Source organism: Myripristis murdjan, chromosome 12, assembly GCF_902150065.1.
Source record: "Myripristis murdjan chromosome 12, fMyrMur1.1, whole genome shotgun sequence".
Taxonomy (NCBI): domain Eukaryota; kingdom Metazoa; phylum Chordata; class Actinopteri; order Holocentriformes; family Holocentridae; genus Myripristis; species Myripristis murdjan.
This window is the reverse complement of record NC_043991.1, coordinates 17,945,038-17,962,045: the sequence shown is the minus strand read 5'-3', so window position 1 is coordinate 17,962,045 and position 17,008 is coordinate 17,945,038. Positions and strand designations below refer to the sequence as shown.

Sequence of the window (17,008 nt, the reverse complement as noted above, 5' to 3'; positions counted from 1 at the left end):
TCGTAAGAAAGAAGAACAAGAAAATGTCAACCTCATCACCCTGCGACCTCTTGCTTGTATTTCCGTGGCTCTAGTAGTGACCACACACAGCACCAGCACAGAGGCAGAAATGGCTGCAAGGTTACTGCTCCGCTCGGCGGCCAGAGCCGCAGCGACATGCCGGGCGGCCCCGGCCCCGGCTCTGGCTCTGAGCCGCGGCATGTCGGCTGGAGGTGAGCAACTCAACCAGAAAGCCCTGTGTGTTGTGGTACAGGTTTAGTTTAATCAAGGTGAGGGGATGTGTGTTGACAGAGGAACTCAGGAACATGCTGTTCTCTTGTAAAGGCGAGTAAAAGACAACAAACTGCTTCGCCTATCGCCAAAAGAAAACACCAAGCAAGAGTTCTCCACTTCGTTTGAAACTATTTTTGAATTCGGCATGTACTGGAAACATCCTGAATCATTTTTTCCCCGGCACTTTGTGTTGTGCGGTTAATGTGATTGAATTAATCTCGCGGGCACTGCTGGGCCAGGTGCGCGTGTTTACTGATAAACAATCTTTCGTCAACATGACATATTCATGCAAACTTTGGTATCTTTTGCGAATCTGTCCTCTTGAAACTCTGCTACCAAACTGCAAACTAACCGGGTATAGAAATGCATTTGTGCCAATGAAACAGCTAAACACTCAGTGCAGTGACACGATGTACCATTGGTTTTGACCCCCCATCACCCACCCACACGCACGCACACACACACAGTATGACTCATCTCCAAATCCCGACTGTCTGATTTTTGCAACTGGAAACAATGTAATAGGCCTTTGCGATTTTTCAGCACAGCCCCAGTGAGTGAATCTCTCCCATCAGCAGCCATGTCAGCAATCCTCAGAGTGACTGTGTTATTCAGTAGAGGCAGCAGGTCCAGCTGTTTAGCGAGTTGCTCTTCACACAGAATTTGAGTCAACTTTTTGGTCGAAGGTAAAGAAAATTCTTCACCAATGCTATGGGGCTTACCAGATTTCACAATGTGCAGGGCAGCGTGGTAAGATGCCTCTTGGCTTCTGACAGTGAAGTGGCACTGTTTCACATGGTGGATTTGGTCTGCCTCAGATCAAGTTTCCTTTGTTCAAAAAAAAAAAAAAAAAAAAAAAAAAAAATCAGTGGGCTTAGCCTTCTAAGGTGCATGTTTTGTTGTGACCGATGCATTTCTTGCTGAGAAATCCATGACAGTAAACACATTGCTGCATTGGCTCTTCCCTCATAAAATCAGCCTGCCTACAATCTGGACAGGCCAGATCTGGATATGGATCTAAGATATCAGATCTGGAGTGGCAGTCTGAACAAGGTCCGAGCTGCTCTGATCCCTGTTCACCTCTGTACTTAGAGCTTTCCACTTGTGAGCAGATCACTGGACAGATCACCAGGTGGATGGTGAAACCAAGTGTGAATAAGTATCATGTGTTACTGACTTCCAGTGGAGTCCCTATTGTGACACTTTATGATATTTTGAAGTGTTTGATTATCACGCAGTTATTACTTGAATAATTTATGAATATGTGTGAATACAAATATCAATTGAGTCTGAGGAGGGGAACCATGAACCATTAAAGATAACAAAAAATAAAACTTTCAATTATTCTTTCAATTACTATTCAATTATTATAACACGATTCTGTTATTTGACATCAAATATAACTCTATTTAATAAGTACATTGACTCTTACATTTTATCTATCTGACCATCAATCCCTCCTTCCCTCCCCAGAGGTAATATGAATTGTTTATTTACCAAGATGCATATTTGGTCAACTTATAGGGATTCCCACTGATGAGGAGCAGGCCACAGGACTGGAGAAGATCATCATGAAGGCCATGAGGGACGGAACGGTATGCAACTCTGTTAATATTATACTGTGGTGATCTGGTCATTAATAATATTTATATTACAGAGATGAGAAGTTACTAATTCCAGCTTCAAAGTATTTAAAGATCTGTGGATGATTGTGTGATGATTGATCCTTTAGTACTACCCATCAAACGAGTCCATCTTAAAGCAAATCTTTTCTTCTACAGGATCCCTACAACATGATGAAGCCAAAGGAGTATGCTGGCTCCAAGGCTGATCCCCATCTTGTGCCCTCCATCACCTCCAAGAGGATTGTGGGATGCGTCTGTAAGTTACATGAGTTGTGTGTTTGTATTTTTACATCTGATTTGGAAGAATAGAGCCATCTAGCATCTAAACTGGTGTGTTTCAGGCAGACTGGAAGCTGTTGACTTTTTTTTTTACCCGAAGTTTCTCTGTTTGCACGTCTCACCTTGTCTGATTTCCTCCCTGCAGGTGAGGAAGACAACACGGCTGTGGTCTGGTTCTGGCTTCACCAGGGCGAGGCTCAGCGGTGCCCGTCCTGCGGTGCCCACTACAAACTGGTGCCCCACGAGCTGCCCCATTAACTTATAGATACCTCTGTTTTTATAGACATCACTTGTACACCTGTGTGTCTGTACAATGTTACCCTAGCTCAGAAATATTCCTGCTTCCTTTAGAATGAGACAGAGGATCAGACAGGAATTTTACCACTCTCCACATTCTCCAGGAAGAATATTTATCTTTGAATATTTTGACCTATCTATACTTCCTGGTCTTAAGGTATGAGACCTTGTCTGATTGGTCTTTGACTTGTTTTATCTCAGTACTTGATATACCTGCTAACCTCAACAGTCTTTGCTTTACATTTCCTGTTTTAACTTGCAGAGGAAACAGATGTGGTTTGGGACACAAATATTTCTTACAAACATTTCCATTCACTTACAGTTTACATTGACATGTACTGTACAATGTTACACTCGGTCCAATTGCTCCTCTTATTGAACCAATAAAGTCTTGAACTCGTCTTTGTCTGTGCAATGGATGTCTTTGTCTGTTCTGCACTCAGGGTGTAAGAGTTCACCAGGTTAAATGAGGGCCACTGGGCCAGATGTGTGAGCTACTAATTCAAACTACAAAAGCTGATTGCCAACTGGAGAAGGGTTATTAACAAATTTTACACATCATCTTGAATAGGAAGATCAAAATTATGACTTTTCTCTCTGTATTTCCTTATTGTTTATGCTTGAAAATGCATGTAAATATTTTGATGTGTTCAGTATAAACATCAGGACAGCAAACATCAGATATTAAACATCAGATGCACTCATGGTCAGAAATTTCAGTTATTACTGTTCCCCATGTTTTTTCTCCATGTTAACTGACCTCGACAGGAATAGCCCCGTAAACAAAGCCTCCAAAATCACTTTAGGTCCCTACTCTGCACCTACTGATTCTGGGAAAAGCCCCCCAGAGAGTCTGTCAAACTGGCCTTGAACAGGGTGTGCACGGTCCAGTGGCTGATAAAATACTATCCATTGCACAACACATGCTCAAGCTGCCTGTTGATTATCCCTGATCTGATGAAGCCTGTTAGTAACTGCTCATCCCTGTATGCAAGGCGTGTGTTTATACTGTTTATAATAATAATAATAATAATAATAATAATAATAATAATAATAAAGGTTCACAAAAAAGGAAAAATCCCATTGTCATTCGTTGCCTCTGTGTATTGTTTCTGTAATTATATTAATCAAGTAATGAACTTAATGGTGCACAAAGAAACAGGAGTGTGATTAAAAGAAAAAAAAGAAAGTTAATCAAGACATCAGAGACATGTTTCCAAAGATAGAGTGTTTGCGTCCATATAGAGCGACAGTTTAAGTCCCAGACGTCATCGTCTTGCGACCATTTGCTAGTGACAGCGGAGAAGGAGAAATGGCTGCAAGGTTACTGTTCCGCTCGGCGTTCAGAGCCGCAGCGACATGCCGGGCGGCCCCGGCCCCGGCCCCGGCCCTGAGCCGTGCCATGTCGGCTGGAGGTGAGTGGGAAGCAGCTCAGCCAGAAAGTCCTGTGAACTGTGATGCAGGTTTAGTTTTTTTTATCCAGGTGAGGCCAGGCAGGCACACTTCGACACGCTAGCTAGCCTTGATGTTAGCATACTGTAGCGTCAGGCTAAGGAGGTCAAATATGATCCTGTGGTCACGAAAAGGGATTTACAAAGAAACAGTACGGACACGCTGTTTATAAAATATGCTCTCCACTTTTTAAATGGTCTGAAATCTAGAAGAACGTACAAACTTATTTTAATCATCGAAAAGTGCGTCTTTCTTGTAGCGTTACAGAGTGTTAGCCAGCTAGCTAACGTAAAGTTAAGGCTAAGTTGCGCTACTTCCTGTCGACATTGGCTTGTCAAACATAATCTTTTCAATGACCCTTGTGTCTCAAACTTAGTCAGATGCTCACGTGGAATACAAATAAATTATCTGTAGTCATAAACTATTGGTTAGTGCTTAAATGACCTGGACTGATGTGCTGTTGTAAAGTTAATGTCCACTCAGCTTTCTGAGCCATTTCACATCTGTAACGTGAAGTTTATTAAAGGTAATATCCCCAAACTGAGAGATTCATACAGGCTCTGGATAAGTTGGCCAAAAATTATCCGTAAACCCAGTCGTTTTCCTCCTGTGTTTAAGAAACGTATATTTCAAATCAATTAATGTATCAGAAAGCGTCAGGTTAATGAATGAATGAATGAATGATGGAGTAAAAGAAAGCAGAAATAAGCCAATTTCAAGGCGTGTTAACCAGCTTCTGTTAATGACTTTACACCATATTAATTTTCAAAATAAGTGACTTCTGTTTGATATAGTTCTATATTTGGTTTTCTTTGACATTTAAGTTTCAAGGGAAAACATTTACGAAAGAACATTTATTTTATAAACTGAACATATTTAAGAAAATAGCTTTTCAGCATGAATGTCTATGAGTTAAAATGGTATCACATCTTTTTCTTTTTCTAAATGAATTCTAGTACTCTCTAACCTGCCAAACATGTTCAGAGTCCAAACAAAAAAGGTTAACGTAGATTCATTCATAAAACTAAAGTAAAATTGTTTCCACCTCAGTCACAACTTTAATTATTGATATCAATGTCTCTCTCTCTCTCTCTCTCTCTCTCTCTCTCTCTCTCTCTCTCTCTCTCTCTCTCTCTTCAAATATCTTATTTGGAAATATAAATCCTCAACTATGCTGGTTATATAATACTTGTTAATAAAGGTGTAAACAGTTGACATTTTCAAAATGAGTGTAACTCTGCAGGACAACATCATGTGAATATTCACTGCCTGACAAGAGACTCCCAAACGTTTATTGCATAATACTTTTAATCTTAATGATCTTTCTGCTAAATGCCCTGTATGATTTGTGATTAGGGGAGTGGTGTTGAATTTAGCAGCCTGACAGCTCTGCTAAGGCAAAAATAACGCAAAGTTGCGCATCATTTGTTCTGGCCCCTTTCTAAGGTCAGTTTTTCACTCGATATATTAACAGGTATTCCTACTGATGAGGAGCAAGCCACTGGATTAGAGAAGATCATCATGAAGGCCATGAAGGATGGAACGGTGTGTGCCAGTTGATCCTTTTTTTTTTTTTTTTTTTTTTTTTTTTTTTTTGTAAATACTCAAAATCTATTTTAAGGCATTTGGCCCTATTATTAAATTGTGTTGTGTGGAGGGGAGCACATTAGGTCAAAAGTTCAGTAATTATATTTAATTGCCACAGTAATTAACTTTTTTCAAGTAAACAATTTGTAGGAAATACTAATACCTAATGTTTGAATTGTTGTCAGTGTAATTGGATTTGGTTTTCACTCAACACTCTCATGCATCCAGGCAACATCTTTTTTCCTATCTTAAAATAAGAGGGTGCATTATGATTCCTGAAGGTATGAAAAGGATTGAAACCTTAAATTCAACCATTAATAAGCATTTGGGGCAGGACTGTTGAGATGAGATGTGGCATATAGACTGGTCTTGTAGCCCCACACTGAAAAGACCAGTAATTTGTAATAAGAAAATTAAAAGCACATTTTCAGAGCCTCTGTGTTGAAGTTAGGTTAAGTAATATTGTCACTATATCGCTATATTATTATTACTAATTGCCACTAGTGACTATGGAATCGTTAGGGCGGAATTTTTCTTATTTCACAAAAACAAACATGTATACTAACCTAAAGCCTAAATATCATTCAGTGGCAAGTTATTTTGTCTGATTAACGTTTTCCCTAGCCATTTGACGTTTTTTAAATATATTTTTTAAACCTTGAAATCTCACCAGCCGGAGAAAACCCCACCAGCTCCAACAGAGCAGGGCATCTGATGCATCACAGATAATTAAATTGTCAAATTAAAAGTTTCCTATGTACTGTAGGTTCTGTTAATGTTTCAAAATTCCCATGCAGGAGGATTTATTTCTCATAAAAAATGATACTTCTCAGATATGGCATCACTTGACATAATCCAGATGCAATGTATTCATAATTAATGTGTCAGCATGGGAATTCCTGTTATGAAGTCTGGCATTCGTTGTTATTAAAGGGTTAAATACCCTACGAGCCGCTTGTATGCAGATCACAGCTGCATCTTTGATTTATTAGAGCATACAGTGTCTTGTGGTGGAGAAAAGCTGTACAGCTGCTAATACTGCCGTTTCAAAAGAAAGAACAACCAGGAGAGAAAATGGCATCAATATGACGACCCATAATCAGGGCAGTTTTATGGTGAAGCACATCTGTCCTCATAATGTTGACAGCACAACACATTAAGTTGACTTTCTGGATTTTGCGTGCAAATCTTGGTGGGGAAATTAGTGTGGAATTTGATCAGAAAACAACCGAATATGCAGCCTTAAGCAGTAGGAAATATCACTATCATGTGGCCAAAGAAGAAGAAAATGGAGACAACTGTGCAAACAAAAAACAACATTTTATAAATAAATGAAGGATAGAAGATTGACTGGTCGGGGAGAGGGAGAGAGGGAGAGAGAGAGGGAGGGGGGGAGGGAGGGAGGGAGGGAGAGAGAGAGAGAAGGGGGGAGGGAGGGAGAGAGGGGGGGTGAGAGGGAGAGAGAGAGGGAGAGAGAGAAATGCTTGAAAGATCCCCTGACACTTTGCGACTGTTGCAAAAAAGTTATGGGAAAATGTGGGATGTAATGTAAATAAAACAAATCTTAGTTGTACAAATCGTGTTTGTCCTGATGCAACGAAAATGTATTATTTCTTTGCGAGTGTAAACAGCAATACCCTGTTTACACTCAGCATACAAAATGGGCAGATTGTATCTAACCCCATAAAAGTTGAAATGTAAAAAAGTTAGGGGCAAAATTCAAACAGAACACAATTTTTCTGTAACAGAAAATGTAGCAGAATTAGACCTCAGGAACTGAGTGATTCCTGTGGGACATGGGCAAAGTAAAATCATCATTTTACCCTTATTAAAATGTTTACAAAAATGTTTACTTTGACATTGGACAGCAACCATGAATGTAAACAGGATACAGGATTATTTTTAAACTGTTAACTTAATTGTGGATGATTAGTAGTGTTTACCCATCAAACGAGTTCATCTTAAAGCAAATCTGTTCTTCTTCAGGATCCCTACAACATGATGAAGCCAAAGGAGTACGCTGGCTCCAAGGCTGATCCCCATCTTGTGCCCTCCATCACCTCCAAGAGGATTGTGGGATGCGTCTGTAAGTTACATGAGTTGTGTGTTTGTATTTTTACATCTGATTTGGAAGAATAGAGCCATCTAGCATCTAAACTGGTGTGTTTCAGGCAGACTGGAAGCTGTTGACTTTTTTTTTTACCCGAAGTTTCTCTGTTTGCACGTCTCACCTTGTCTGATTTCCTCCCTGCAGGCGAGGAAGACAACACGGCTGTGGTCTGGTTCTGGCTTCACCAGGGCGAGGCTCAGCGGTGCCCGTCCTGCGGTGCCCACTACAAACTGGTGGCCCACGAGCTGCCCCATTAACTTATAGATACCTCTGTTTTTGTAGACATCACTTGTACACCTGTGTGTCTGTACAATGTTACCCTAGCTCAGAAATATTCCTGCTTCCTTTAGAATGAGACAGAGGATCAGACAGGAATTTTACCACTCTCCACATTCTCCAGGAAGACTATTTATCTTTGAATATTTTGACCTATCTATACTTCCTGGTCTTAAGGTATGAGACCTTGTCTGATTGGTCTTTGACTTGTTTTATCTCAGTACTTGATATATCTGCTAACCTCAACAGTCTTTGCTTTACATTTCCTGTTTTAACTTGCAGAGGAAACAGATGTGGTTTGGGACACAAATATTTCTTACAAACATTTCCATTCACTTACAGTTTACATTGACATGTACTGTACAATGTTACACTCGGTCCAATTGCTCCTCTTATTGAACCAATAAAATCTTGAACTCTTCTTTGTGTGTCATGGTTGTCAGTTGTCAGGCTCTTTTGATGGTTTTACCATCCAGGCTGGCAAATGGATGTATTTGCTCGCATCTGAGAACTACAATTATATTGACATGCACTCAGTTCTGCTTTGGAGCGGTATGCATTGAAGACAACTACTACCTGCAACACAGATTGAGATGTGGAGTCAACACATTCGCACTTTTGTATGAGGAATAAGACGTTCCCACAACTGGGAGTGGAAAGGAAATATTGTGTAGTTTAAATGCTGTAAAGGTGACTGACATTTCAATCTGCACAGGACCAAAGCATTTCTTGGCTTCTGGCACCTGTCAATGTGTTTAACCATTCAAGCTTTACCAGCAGGGGGCACTGGAGACAAACGTCACATTCCTTCCTTTGCACACTGATGTCAAAGCCCTCACAATAGGGTCCCATCAATAAACCATTACACAACCCTCAGCCAAGTGATTTATGTGGAAGGGGAACCAACACTGCACTGTAAAATATGAGGCTTTATGTTCCCACCAGTGACACCAGTGAGGATTCACACTCGTTGCTCTACGGGTCAGTTCAAAGTACATGCTTGATCTTGAGACATTTCATTTTTAATGATCATTCAGTTGAGAATTTGCTTTCTTTCAATAGCTTTTCAGGCTCACACCTTAAAAATGGACACTGAGGTAGACTGTCCTTTGAACCTTGAAGCAAGAGTGGAAGATAATGTACAGAAAACATTAACAGTTGCATGGATAGTGATTACTTGTAAGGTTGTAAGGAAAACATGTTACTAGAGGTGTGGTGGAGAGAAAGAAACTTGGGTTTGCAATGAGCCTCAGTTTTCTGAAAGATGGTTATTGATAGATGCCTTTCTGTGGAATAAATCTGTTGCATATTCCTCAGAAGCATTTCATTATGCCAGCCATGATTCACAGGGAGTCATGACAGCTGCGTCAGGAGGAGGGATGGCCCCCTTCCAATAATTAATAGGCTGATGTAGCACCACCGTGGGAACTGTGCCTGGAACACTGGAGCTCTTCTGAGGAACCAGGAACCCTCACCTCTGTTTTCACCAGAAGAACCAGTCCCTCTTTCTCCCTAGAGCTTGAATTCCTTGGCCCCAAAACGGTCTCTGAAACTGAGGTAGTACTCTCTGACTTCCAGTTTCTGTTGGGGTGGAAATTTAAGACTGAACATCCAAGGCTGGTTAAACAGATGATGCAAACAGTGCAAAAGTTTACCCCCCACCATTTGTCAAAAGTGGGATCGTGAATCCTCCAGTTCTCTCGCAGGTGCTCGTATGGGCTAGAGCAAACGACCCTATGATTCAGTTAAACATTATAACAGTCTCTCCTGTATGAGGACTTGCCCAAGCCAATAGCTAAATAAATGACTAAATAATTAATCTGCTCACCCTGTACTGATCCCTTTGTTCTGTCCATGTATATGTAAAACATATGCAATGCACAGGGCATAGCAGATGCAGCTGCTGCTCTGAGGGGAGCAGCAGCTGGCGGAGAGCTGTATACTTTGCTGGAGGAGCACAAATTAATCTTAGACAGAATTCTTAGACAGAAATGTTCAACCTGTTCTAAAACCACCTTCACATTTTCCAAACAGAGAGCAATCCAGGTGCACAGAAAGGGTGTTGATGCCACTATCCTGATTTGTTTGTGCAAACGAGTTACTCTGTGAAAACAAAAATGAAAATGGCATATTTTTTTATTTACCCCTAATGAAAAATAACGACACAAAATGTCAGCAGCAGACTAATACACAGGCACAAATAAACATAAAATTGCACCCTTTTGCCAACAAAGTGCATGCTCTAGCTTTTTATGTTTAACAAACATTAAAATTTATTATGTAAGGGAAAAAAGCGTTGGTTGACTTACATGCATTGAAGCTCAAACACCACATTCGGTAATGGTCTTCATTTATGAGCTTTAATGTTGACATATTTGAGGTATAGTTTATACTTCACACTGTTTCAGATGTAACGTTGATACAGTGTTAAAAATGATGCTCACTTATTATAAAATATTAGGAAAGAGCAAATGCTGCACTGTAATGCAAGCAAGGGGACTGGCCAGAACAATAAGCCAAGGAAGCTCAGAAAATGCAACAATATTTTTAGAATAGTGTCCTGTCTTTTGACTGCATTGACTAAAATGACCGTGACTACAATTACTTTAAGAGCTTGTGTCTAAACTGTGACTACAACTAATATAAAATAAATGACTAAAATCTGACTCAATCAAAAAATGTTCAAAGAGAATACTAAGACTGAAATTCAAATACCTGTCAAAATTAATACTGCTACTAAAAAGTTAAAGAATACCGTAATAACAGTTATTACCGCATAAATCTATCAGTTAAATTGCACCTCAGCAATTTTGAGCTTGATCCTGCATAAAGCGCCATCTGCTACAGATCTACAAAAGCTGGCCTCCAGAACCACCACCAAGTCGAATGCTGGGACCTACAGTTTGGACTCTGGGAGATATTTCATAAAACAACAGGCACCGGCTTTCTGAAGAGTTGTTATGACATGTTGTGTGGGACCTCACATCGAAACCCTCATCAGCCAAAGCCAAAGTAGCAGTCGCTCTCAATGAGGATGAGAGGTTTTCCCTCTTGGTAAGTCGTGACAGCAAGTCCCTGCATTAAACTGCCATGGCTGGAGGAGGTTTTATCCCTGCTAATGAAGAATTTGCAAATGAGCAGCAACAGACCTTACCTGACATTGAAACAGCAAGGTAAACACAGAGTTACTGATGGTGATATTAATTAATTAAGGTCAGACCAGGTCAGGTCTGTGAGCTCAGATTCTAGTCACGTGATTACAGTCTATGGAAGGCTATAGCTAGGCATGTCATTCATGGCATTAACCAATACTGCCTCAAAAGGTACGCTATATAACCCGAGTTCCCCTCCTCATTATTGACATTCTGCATTGTGTTTAAATTATCTAAGAGGATTTGGGATTTGAGTAATCTATATTACAATAAGCTATTGATAAGGCCAATCTTGTGTGCTTTGAAAGTCCTACCTGTATTCAAACACGTCGCTGACTGATTTTGTAGTTGTATGTATATAAGTTACAGCCCGCGAGGTGAAAAGAATGACAGGACTGTACTGTTTGTGAACCTTTATTCACAGCACACCATATAACCAAGTAGTTCTAAAAATCTGTCACTTTAACTTATATTGTATATAATATATATGTTAAAATTTTTAAGAAGGAGTCACAAAAAAAATGTCAAGGATATGACTTCTGTGTCCTCAGTAGTAGCTACGGCCCTGCCTGTGTGTCAAGGTGTCTCCTGATGTTTCAGGGCTAAATAGACTAAAAGGATTGCCAAGCAGTTTGTAGTGAAAGTGGCATCCGCACAACCGATTCGCTGTCCTACCCTCTTGCACGTCTCCCCAGCCTGACAGCGAGGCATCGGTTGTGGCATCCTCCTTGACACAACAATGCCCACGGGTACTCCCTGTGCTAGCAGAGCTGGCCACCTCTTGCATTTCAATGCCAGAGTTTATGTGGCTAGTGCTATTACTGCAAAAGCATATGCAGTTAAAGGGCCATGCCAGTGACTTTGAATTTTTGGCCTGTGGACTACAACTAACCCACATTTTACATTGCAACAAACCATTTTGCAAATCATGTGGGGGTGCTGAAGATTTCCCAACATATAATCAAAATCCCTCATTTTTAAATTTGATATTTTAGTTGAAGCACCCACTTTATAATGTTCTGCTTTTGTGGCTAACTTTATTGTCACCATTCACAAAGCAGAGAACTGAGTATTGGCTGTGTAAAGCAAATGAAGACTAATGTGGAAGACTTTATTATGGTGATGGAATACTGGTGTGAATAAAATTGATGTCTCTGAAAGTTCATTTTCATATTGTAGTGGAATGAATGGAAACTAATGGCTGGATAAATGGAAGGATAGGAGTTCTAGTGTGGCCCTTGTTTCCAAAATACTGAAGCTCTCCTTTAGGTCTGACACTGGATGCACCATAGAACATCACTGCCATCTCACAGCAAAAAGCATCAGGATTTGATTTGAACTGATTTTGATTTTACAGCTTCTTCCTGAGTTTGCTTCATTTTCATTCCACAGTCTAAAGGCCTGGAGGTAAGGCGGATTTGAAGATTGCAAACTGACCACAAACGTTAGCGAAATTGTCCATCTGTCAAGGATGCATCTGTACCTTTCCCTGATTGCATCCTGGAGGAAAACCGAGGTACTGAATGAAGTCTTCTACTCCTCGTTTGTCTGCTGTGCATGTCTTTCACTGCTCTAATCTCAGGGAACAATATAAGGTGAAACTTTAATGATCCCCATAGAGGAAGTGGGTGAAAATATCTCTTGAGGCTGCAAGAGCAGGCTGCAAAATGACTGACAGTTTGTGAGGGTGGTATTGGCATAACTACAAGTGGGGAGAGAACATTATTAGTCAACCAGTGGGGGAAAGTAGTTTGTGGGTGCTGCTGTGACTGCTAATGCGTGCAGTTATATTGTTGAAAGGCAGAGGGAAATTAAAATAAAGTGCGTATTTCAAATATGACCTTAACAGGGATGTGAGATCATAGGGTTGGCTGACGTGGCCAAAAAACTTCACCACGATATTTTTCATATATTTGACCGAATGACAATGACAGCGTTTGGTTTTCCAATATAACACTTTATGATAAGCCTGCAGGACACCAGCCAGAGAGGTCACCCTGATTCTGACAGAGTTCTGTCTATCACACTGCATTTTTGTTTCCACGGCATATTTTTAATATAAAAAAATACATAAACTGGCATCATGTTACCCAAAACTTAATCAACTAATTGATTAATGCAAGAAAAAGAATTCATATGTTCTCAGGCGAGCTCAGTTTATCAATCAGGCAGCTTTACGTTTTGTTCACATCAACAAACTGTTGGCTGCTGGGAGCTATAGGCACCAGTCAAGCCTCACTAGCATAGCTGAAGTGATCTACAGCATCATATAAAACACAGTCAAGCTTATGAAAGAACAAAATGAATCACTAGGATCACCTGTAAATTATAGTAATTTCCATTGACTACATTATAATCAAAAATAACTGTGGAATAACTTGTTCCACAGTTAGAAACCTCCCCACATGATGTTAGAGTTCAGTGGCATTGGACTCATATAAATACTATGCTGAAGCCCAATGATACTCAAACCAGACAGGCATTTATGGTTTGGATAATTATTGTTAAAAATAATTAATAATGAGAAATGGATCAGGAATCTATGTCGTTGTTTGCAGTGGTGGGAAGGTTGCTAGTTACTGTGTTAAAAATGTAAAGAGTAATGCAACTTATTACATTTGATTACTTTTGGATTACTTTTCTACATTTTTGTCGTTAGTTAACATGATTTTATTTATGCTGTTATGGCCCTATTCTGATTTCGGAATGAAAATATTGCTGACTTTCCAGAAATGAAAGGCATTCTTGTCTAATTACATGGCCAGCTGCCTTGACGTGGTCGGCTGGTCGCAGACATGTCGCATGGCAGACTGGTTGCTTAGAGCAATGAGCACTGATTTGATTGGCAGGTGAGATGCAGTGTAAGCCAAACAAGAGAACCAATTGAAAACAACGCTCAAAATTTGAGTGCATTCTGCCAGATGAATGGAGCCTGTCCCAACAGCTTTGCTGTCTGGAAATCTGCCAAAAGACGGCACGACAAAAAGATGCAAAGCAACAGAATGAATGTTACAGTCTGGATATAAGCTTTTTACCAAACATAATATACTGGGATGTAACCCCTTTGTAATCACACACATTTTGATTAGTAACTGTAATTCAATTTTTTTCTCAGTAACTGCAACAGATTACAATTACATTTATTTTTAATTTACTTCTAGCAAGCTATGATTCATCCAAATGTTTAATACCAACAGTGATTACGATGGTTAACCTAAGCCAAAAATATAAACTGCATATTTTGTCAAAATATGTATTATAGATGACAGAATATAACTTGTTAATGTAGCAGTTGTACTGACTATAGGCATATTAGGAGAGCATAAAACAACAATTTTGTTTGTCTATGAACCTAAACAAGTGCAAAATGGGAAAAATTATGGTACATTGTCACAGTCCTCTATGATATGTACAGCTCAAAAGAGCTGAAATGTCACACCAGATAACTTTCCACAACAGCAATCTAAATGGTGTGTTAAAAGTGTTAAAAAAAAAAAAAAAAAAAAAAAAGAGTAGTTCTTTGTATGGGTGAAAAACTTGTCCACTCATTGCCAGAGGTGGCGAAAGTGCACACATTTTTTTTTACTCAAGAGGAAATACAGATATTTGTGGGGAAAAAAAGACACTAGACACAGTGCTTCAACTTCTTTACTGAATTGGAAGTTAAAAAGTACAGGCTCTGAAATTCACTGCCCTGAATGTACCACCCTAACCCCAAATTAAATAGGGTTAGAAATAGAGCGCCACAATGTTTCTAGTTAAATGAAAATATATAACTGAAACATCTATTGAGAGACTTAGAGAGAATCATAGGCTAGCTGCTCTCTGATCTCTTTGCCTTGACTGTCACACACATCTTTGTATATGACCCGTATGTGTTTGTTTTGGCCCGCCACTGCCAGCAGTAAATGAATGATGATTCACTGACAGTGACGTGAGCATGCTAAATGACCCAAATCTGATTTGAAAAGATTATTATTGCGTTCACACTGTACAGAAAAAATCATGATCTGTGTCACATGTGGGCAAAAAATTTGATTTGGGCCACTTCAACTTGTAGTGTTAATGTAGCTGTATCACTTCAAACTTTAACCAGTACTCTGGTCAAAGCCCTACATGTCCACTGCGTTCAGAGCGACGCCTGGACATATTATGACAGCCTGCAAAATTTATTTTCTGGTAGGATGACACACTTGCAACAGCACAGAAAGAGGCATCTGAGAGTATCAGTCTTAAAGGATCATACCACTGATTCTGCATGTTTAGTGTAATATCTACTAAATGTATATACTTGACATTTGTGCTAAATATTTGCTTTGCACTGCCAATTATCACTTCTGTGGTTTATGATGTGCTGTTTATGGTGCTGATCTTGTTAGCCACAGAGGCAGAGCATTATAAGGTGGCTCTTTCAACCAAAAATTCTAATCTGGAAATGGAGGGATTTTCATTATATGATGTGAAATCGGTAGTTCCCCTGCATGATTTGCAAAATGGTTTGTTGCCATGCAAAATGTGGGGAAATTGTTGTGAATGGGTCAAGCATTCAAAATCATTGGTCTGGTCCCTCTATCAGCCAATGCTGAGGATGCTATAAAACCACATACTCTCTGTGGAAGCAGGCTGCCATGGATTTGTAACCACTTCCATTCTGGCTGAAAACAGGGAGACCAGCAGAGCCCTGAAAATGGCAATCCATTTGAAAGCTGCCATAGCTGGGAACGGCAGGCTCAGCCATCACATTAGTTTGTTTTGGTGAGACTAATAGAGACTGGAAAAAAAATAGTTATGAGATGGTGTGGGTTAAGAGTAATACCAAGAGTAATTGCAGTCAGGAAGTGTGGAATAGGTGAATGTAGGTCTAATGAGTGTGAAGAAGCTGTATGGGGACATAGCAGATGAGCCCTCTGGAGGGCCTAATTAAATGATGCAGCTGTGATGGGGCGTTCATGTAATGACCCCAAAGACATACCCACTCTCACCCACCCTCCTCTCCTCTAATATCTTTGGCACTCACCCTAGTTAAACATCACAGGGGACAGCTGCATCACACCCTGTGTTCTGGTACATGCAGAAATTGTGAGGGGAAGTAGACCCACTGTATATGCAAATTACAATTACCAAGAGTTACTCGCCAGATGCTTTTATCCGAGGTGATAGAGAATTAACAAAAAATGCTCTATTTTTGGCCCCCTGCTTACATCAGCTGGAGTGCAGCGTCTTTAATGACTTTCTATGACCATGCAGTGAGCTGTTGGAACTTCTGAGCTTCCCGAAACGCCATAATCCCTTGGGAGATAGGGTTTCTATGGCTACCGAAAGGACAGTAATGCTCCATTACCCACGTCTCCCACGCTTCCTCTCCTTCCCTCACTCCCTCTATGGCACGATTGCGCGTATTTATGTGTCTCTGTGTTTCTGTCTCTGTCTTATCATTTGTTTGTGAAAGTGCAAGTTATGCTCAATTACCCAGAATATCATTTCTGGTCCACAATATTACGGCTCTTCCTCTACACATTACCACGGCAGCTAGAAAAGCTGAGACATGTTCAGAAAACAAGAGAAGAAAAATAGGGCATTTATGGGGCTAAAGATTCACATTACTATATTGTCACATTTTCACCAGAGTGAAAATGTTTTAATTTTTGGCAAATATAGGCTGGTTCGTGACTGCAAAATATTTAGTCTCCTTATATCAGGAATACAAAGCATTACCTTTAACATAACAATCATGACTGGGCTCTAAAACACTACAGGAACAATGGCAAAGGTTAGAGCATTAAAGGATCATGAACTAGAGTAAAAGTTTAGTGATATAAGATATAAGTGAAGTATATCAGGACAAGTATGCTGGAAAAACTTTTGACCAATCAGCACAGATATCCAAAAGAGTTGAAAAATTGTCCTCCAATGGCAGGAAGGACAGATGCTAAACGGAAATGAAGGCAGGGAGGGCA

The 17,008-nt window shown here is 40.0% G+C and overlaps 1 protein-coding gene across 3 annotated transcripts; it reads left to right on the top strand.

Moving 5' to 3' along the window:
• The first annotated feature begins 52 nt into the window (after positions 1-52).
• cox5ba (cytochrome c oxidase subunit 5Ba) lies at positions 53-8,320 on the top strand. Of its 3 annotated transcripts, none has more exons than XM_030065492.1 (4): positions 53-212; positions 1,798-1,868; positions 2,055-2,154; positions 2,323-2,873. In XM_030065492.1, exons 1-4 carry the CDS (start codon positions 110-112, stop codon positions 2,433-2,435), a joined length of 387 nt encoding a protein of 128 aa, XP_029921352.1. In that variant the 5' UTR covers positions 53-109; the 3' UTR covers positions 2,436-2,873. The 3 variants fall into 3 exon arrangements, with proteins under 3 accessions (XP_029921352.1, XP_029921351.1, XP_029921350.1); XM_030065491.1 differs by lacking the exons at positions 1,798-1,868; positions 2,055-2,154; positions 2,323-2,873 and adding exons at positions 5,401-5,471; positions 7,500-7,599; positions 7,768-8,320 and having other exon boundaries at positions 56-212; XM_030065490.1 differs by lacking the exons at positions 53-212; positions 1,798-1,868; positions 2,055-2,154; positions 2,323-2,873 and adding exons at positions 3,728-3,889; positions 5,401-5,471; positions 7,500-7,599; positions 7,768-8,320.
• The last annotated feature ends 8,688 nt before the right edge of the window (positions 8,321-17,008 follow it).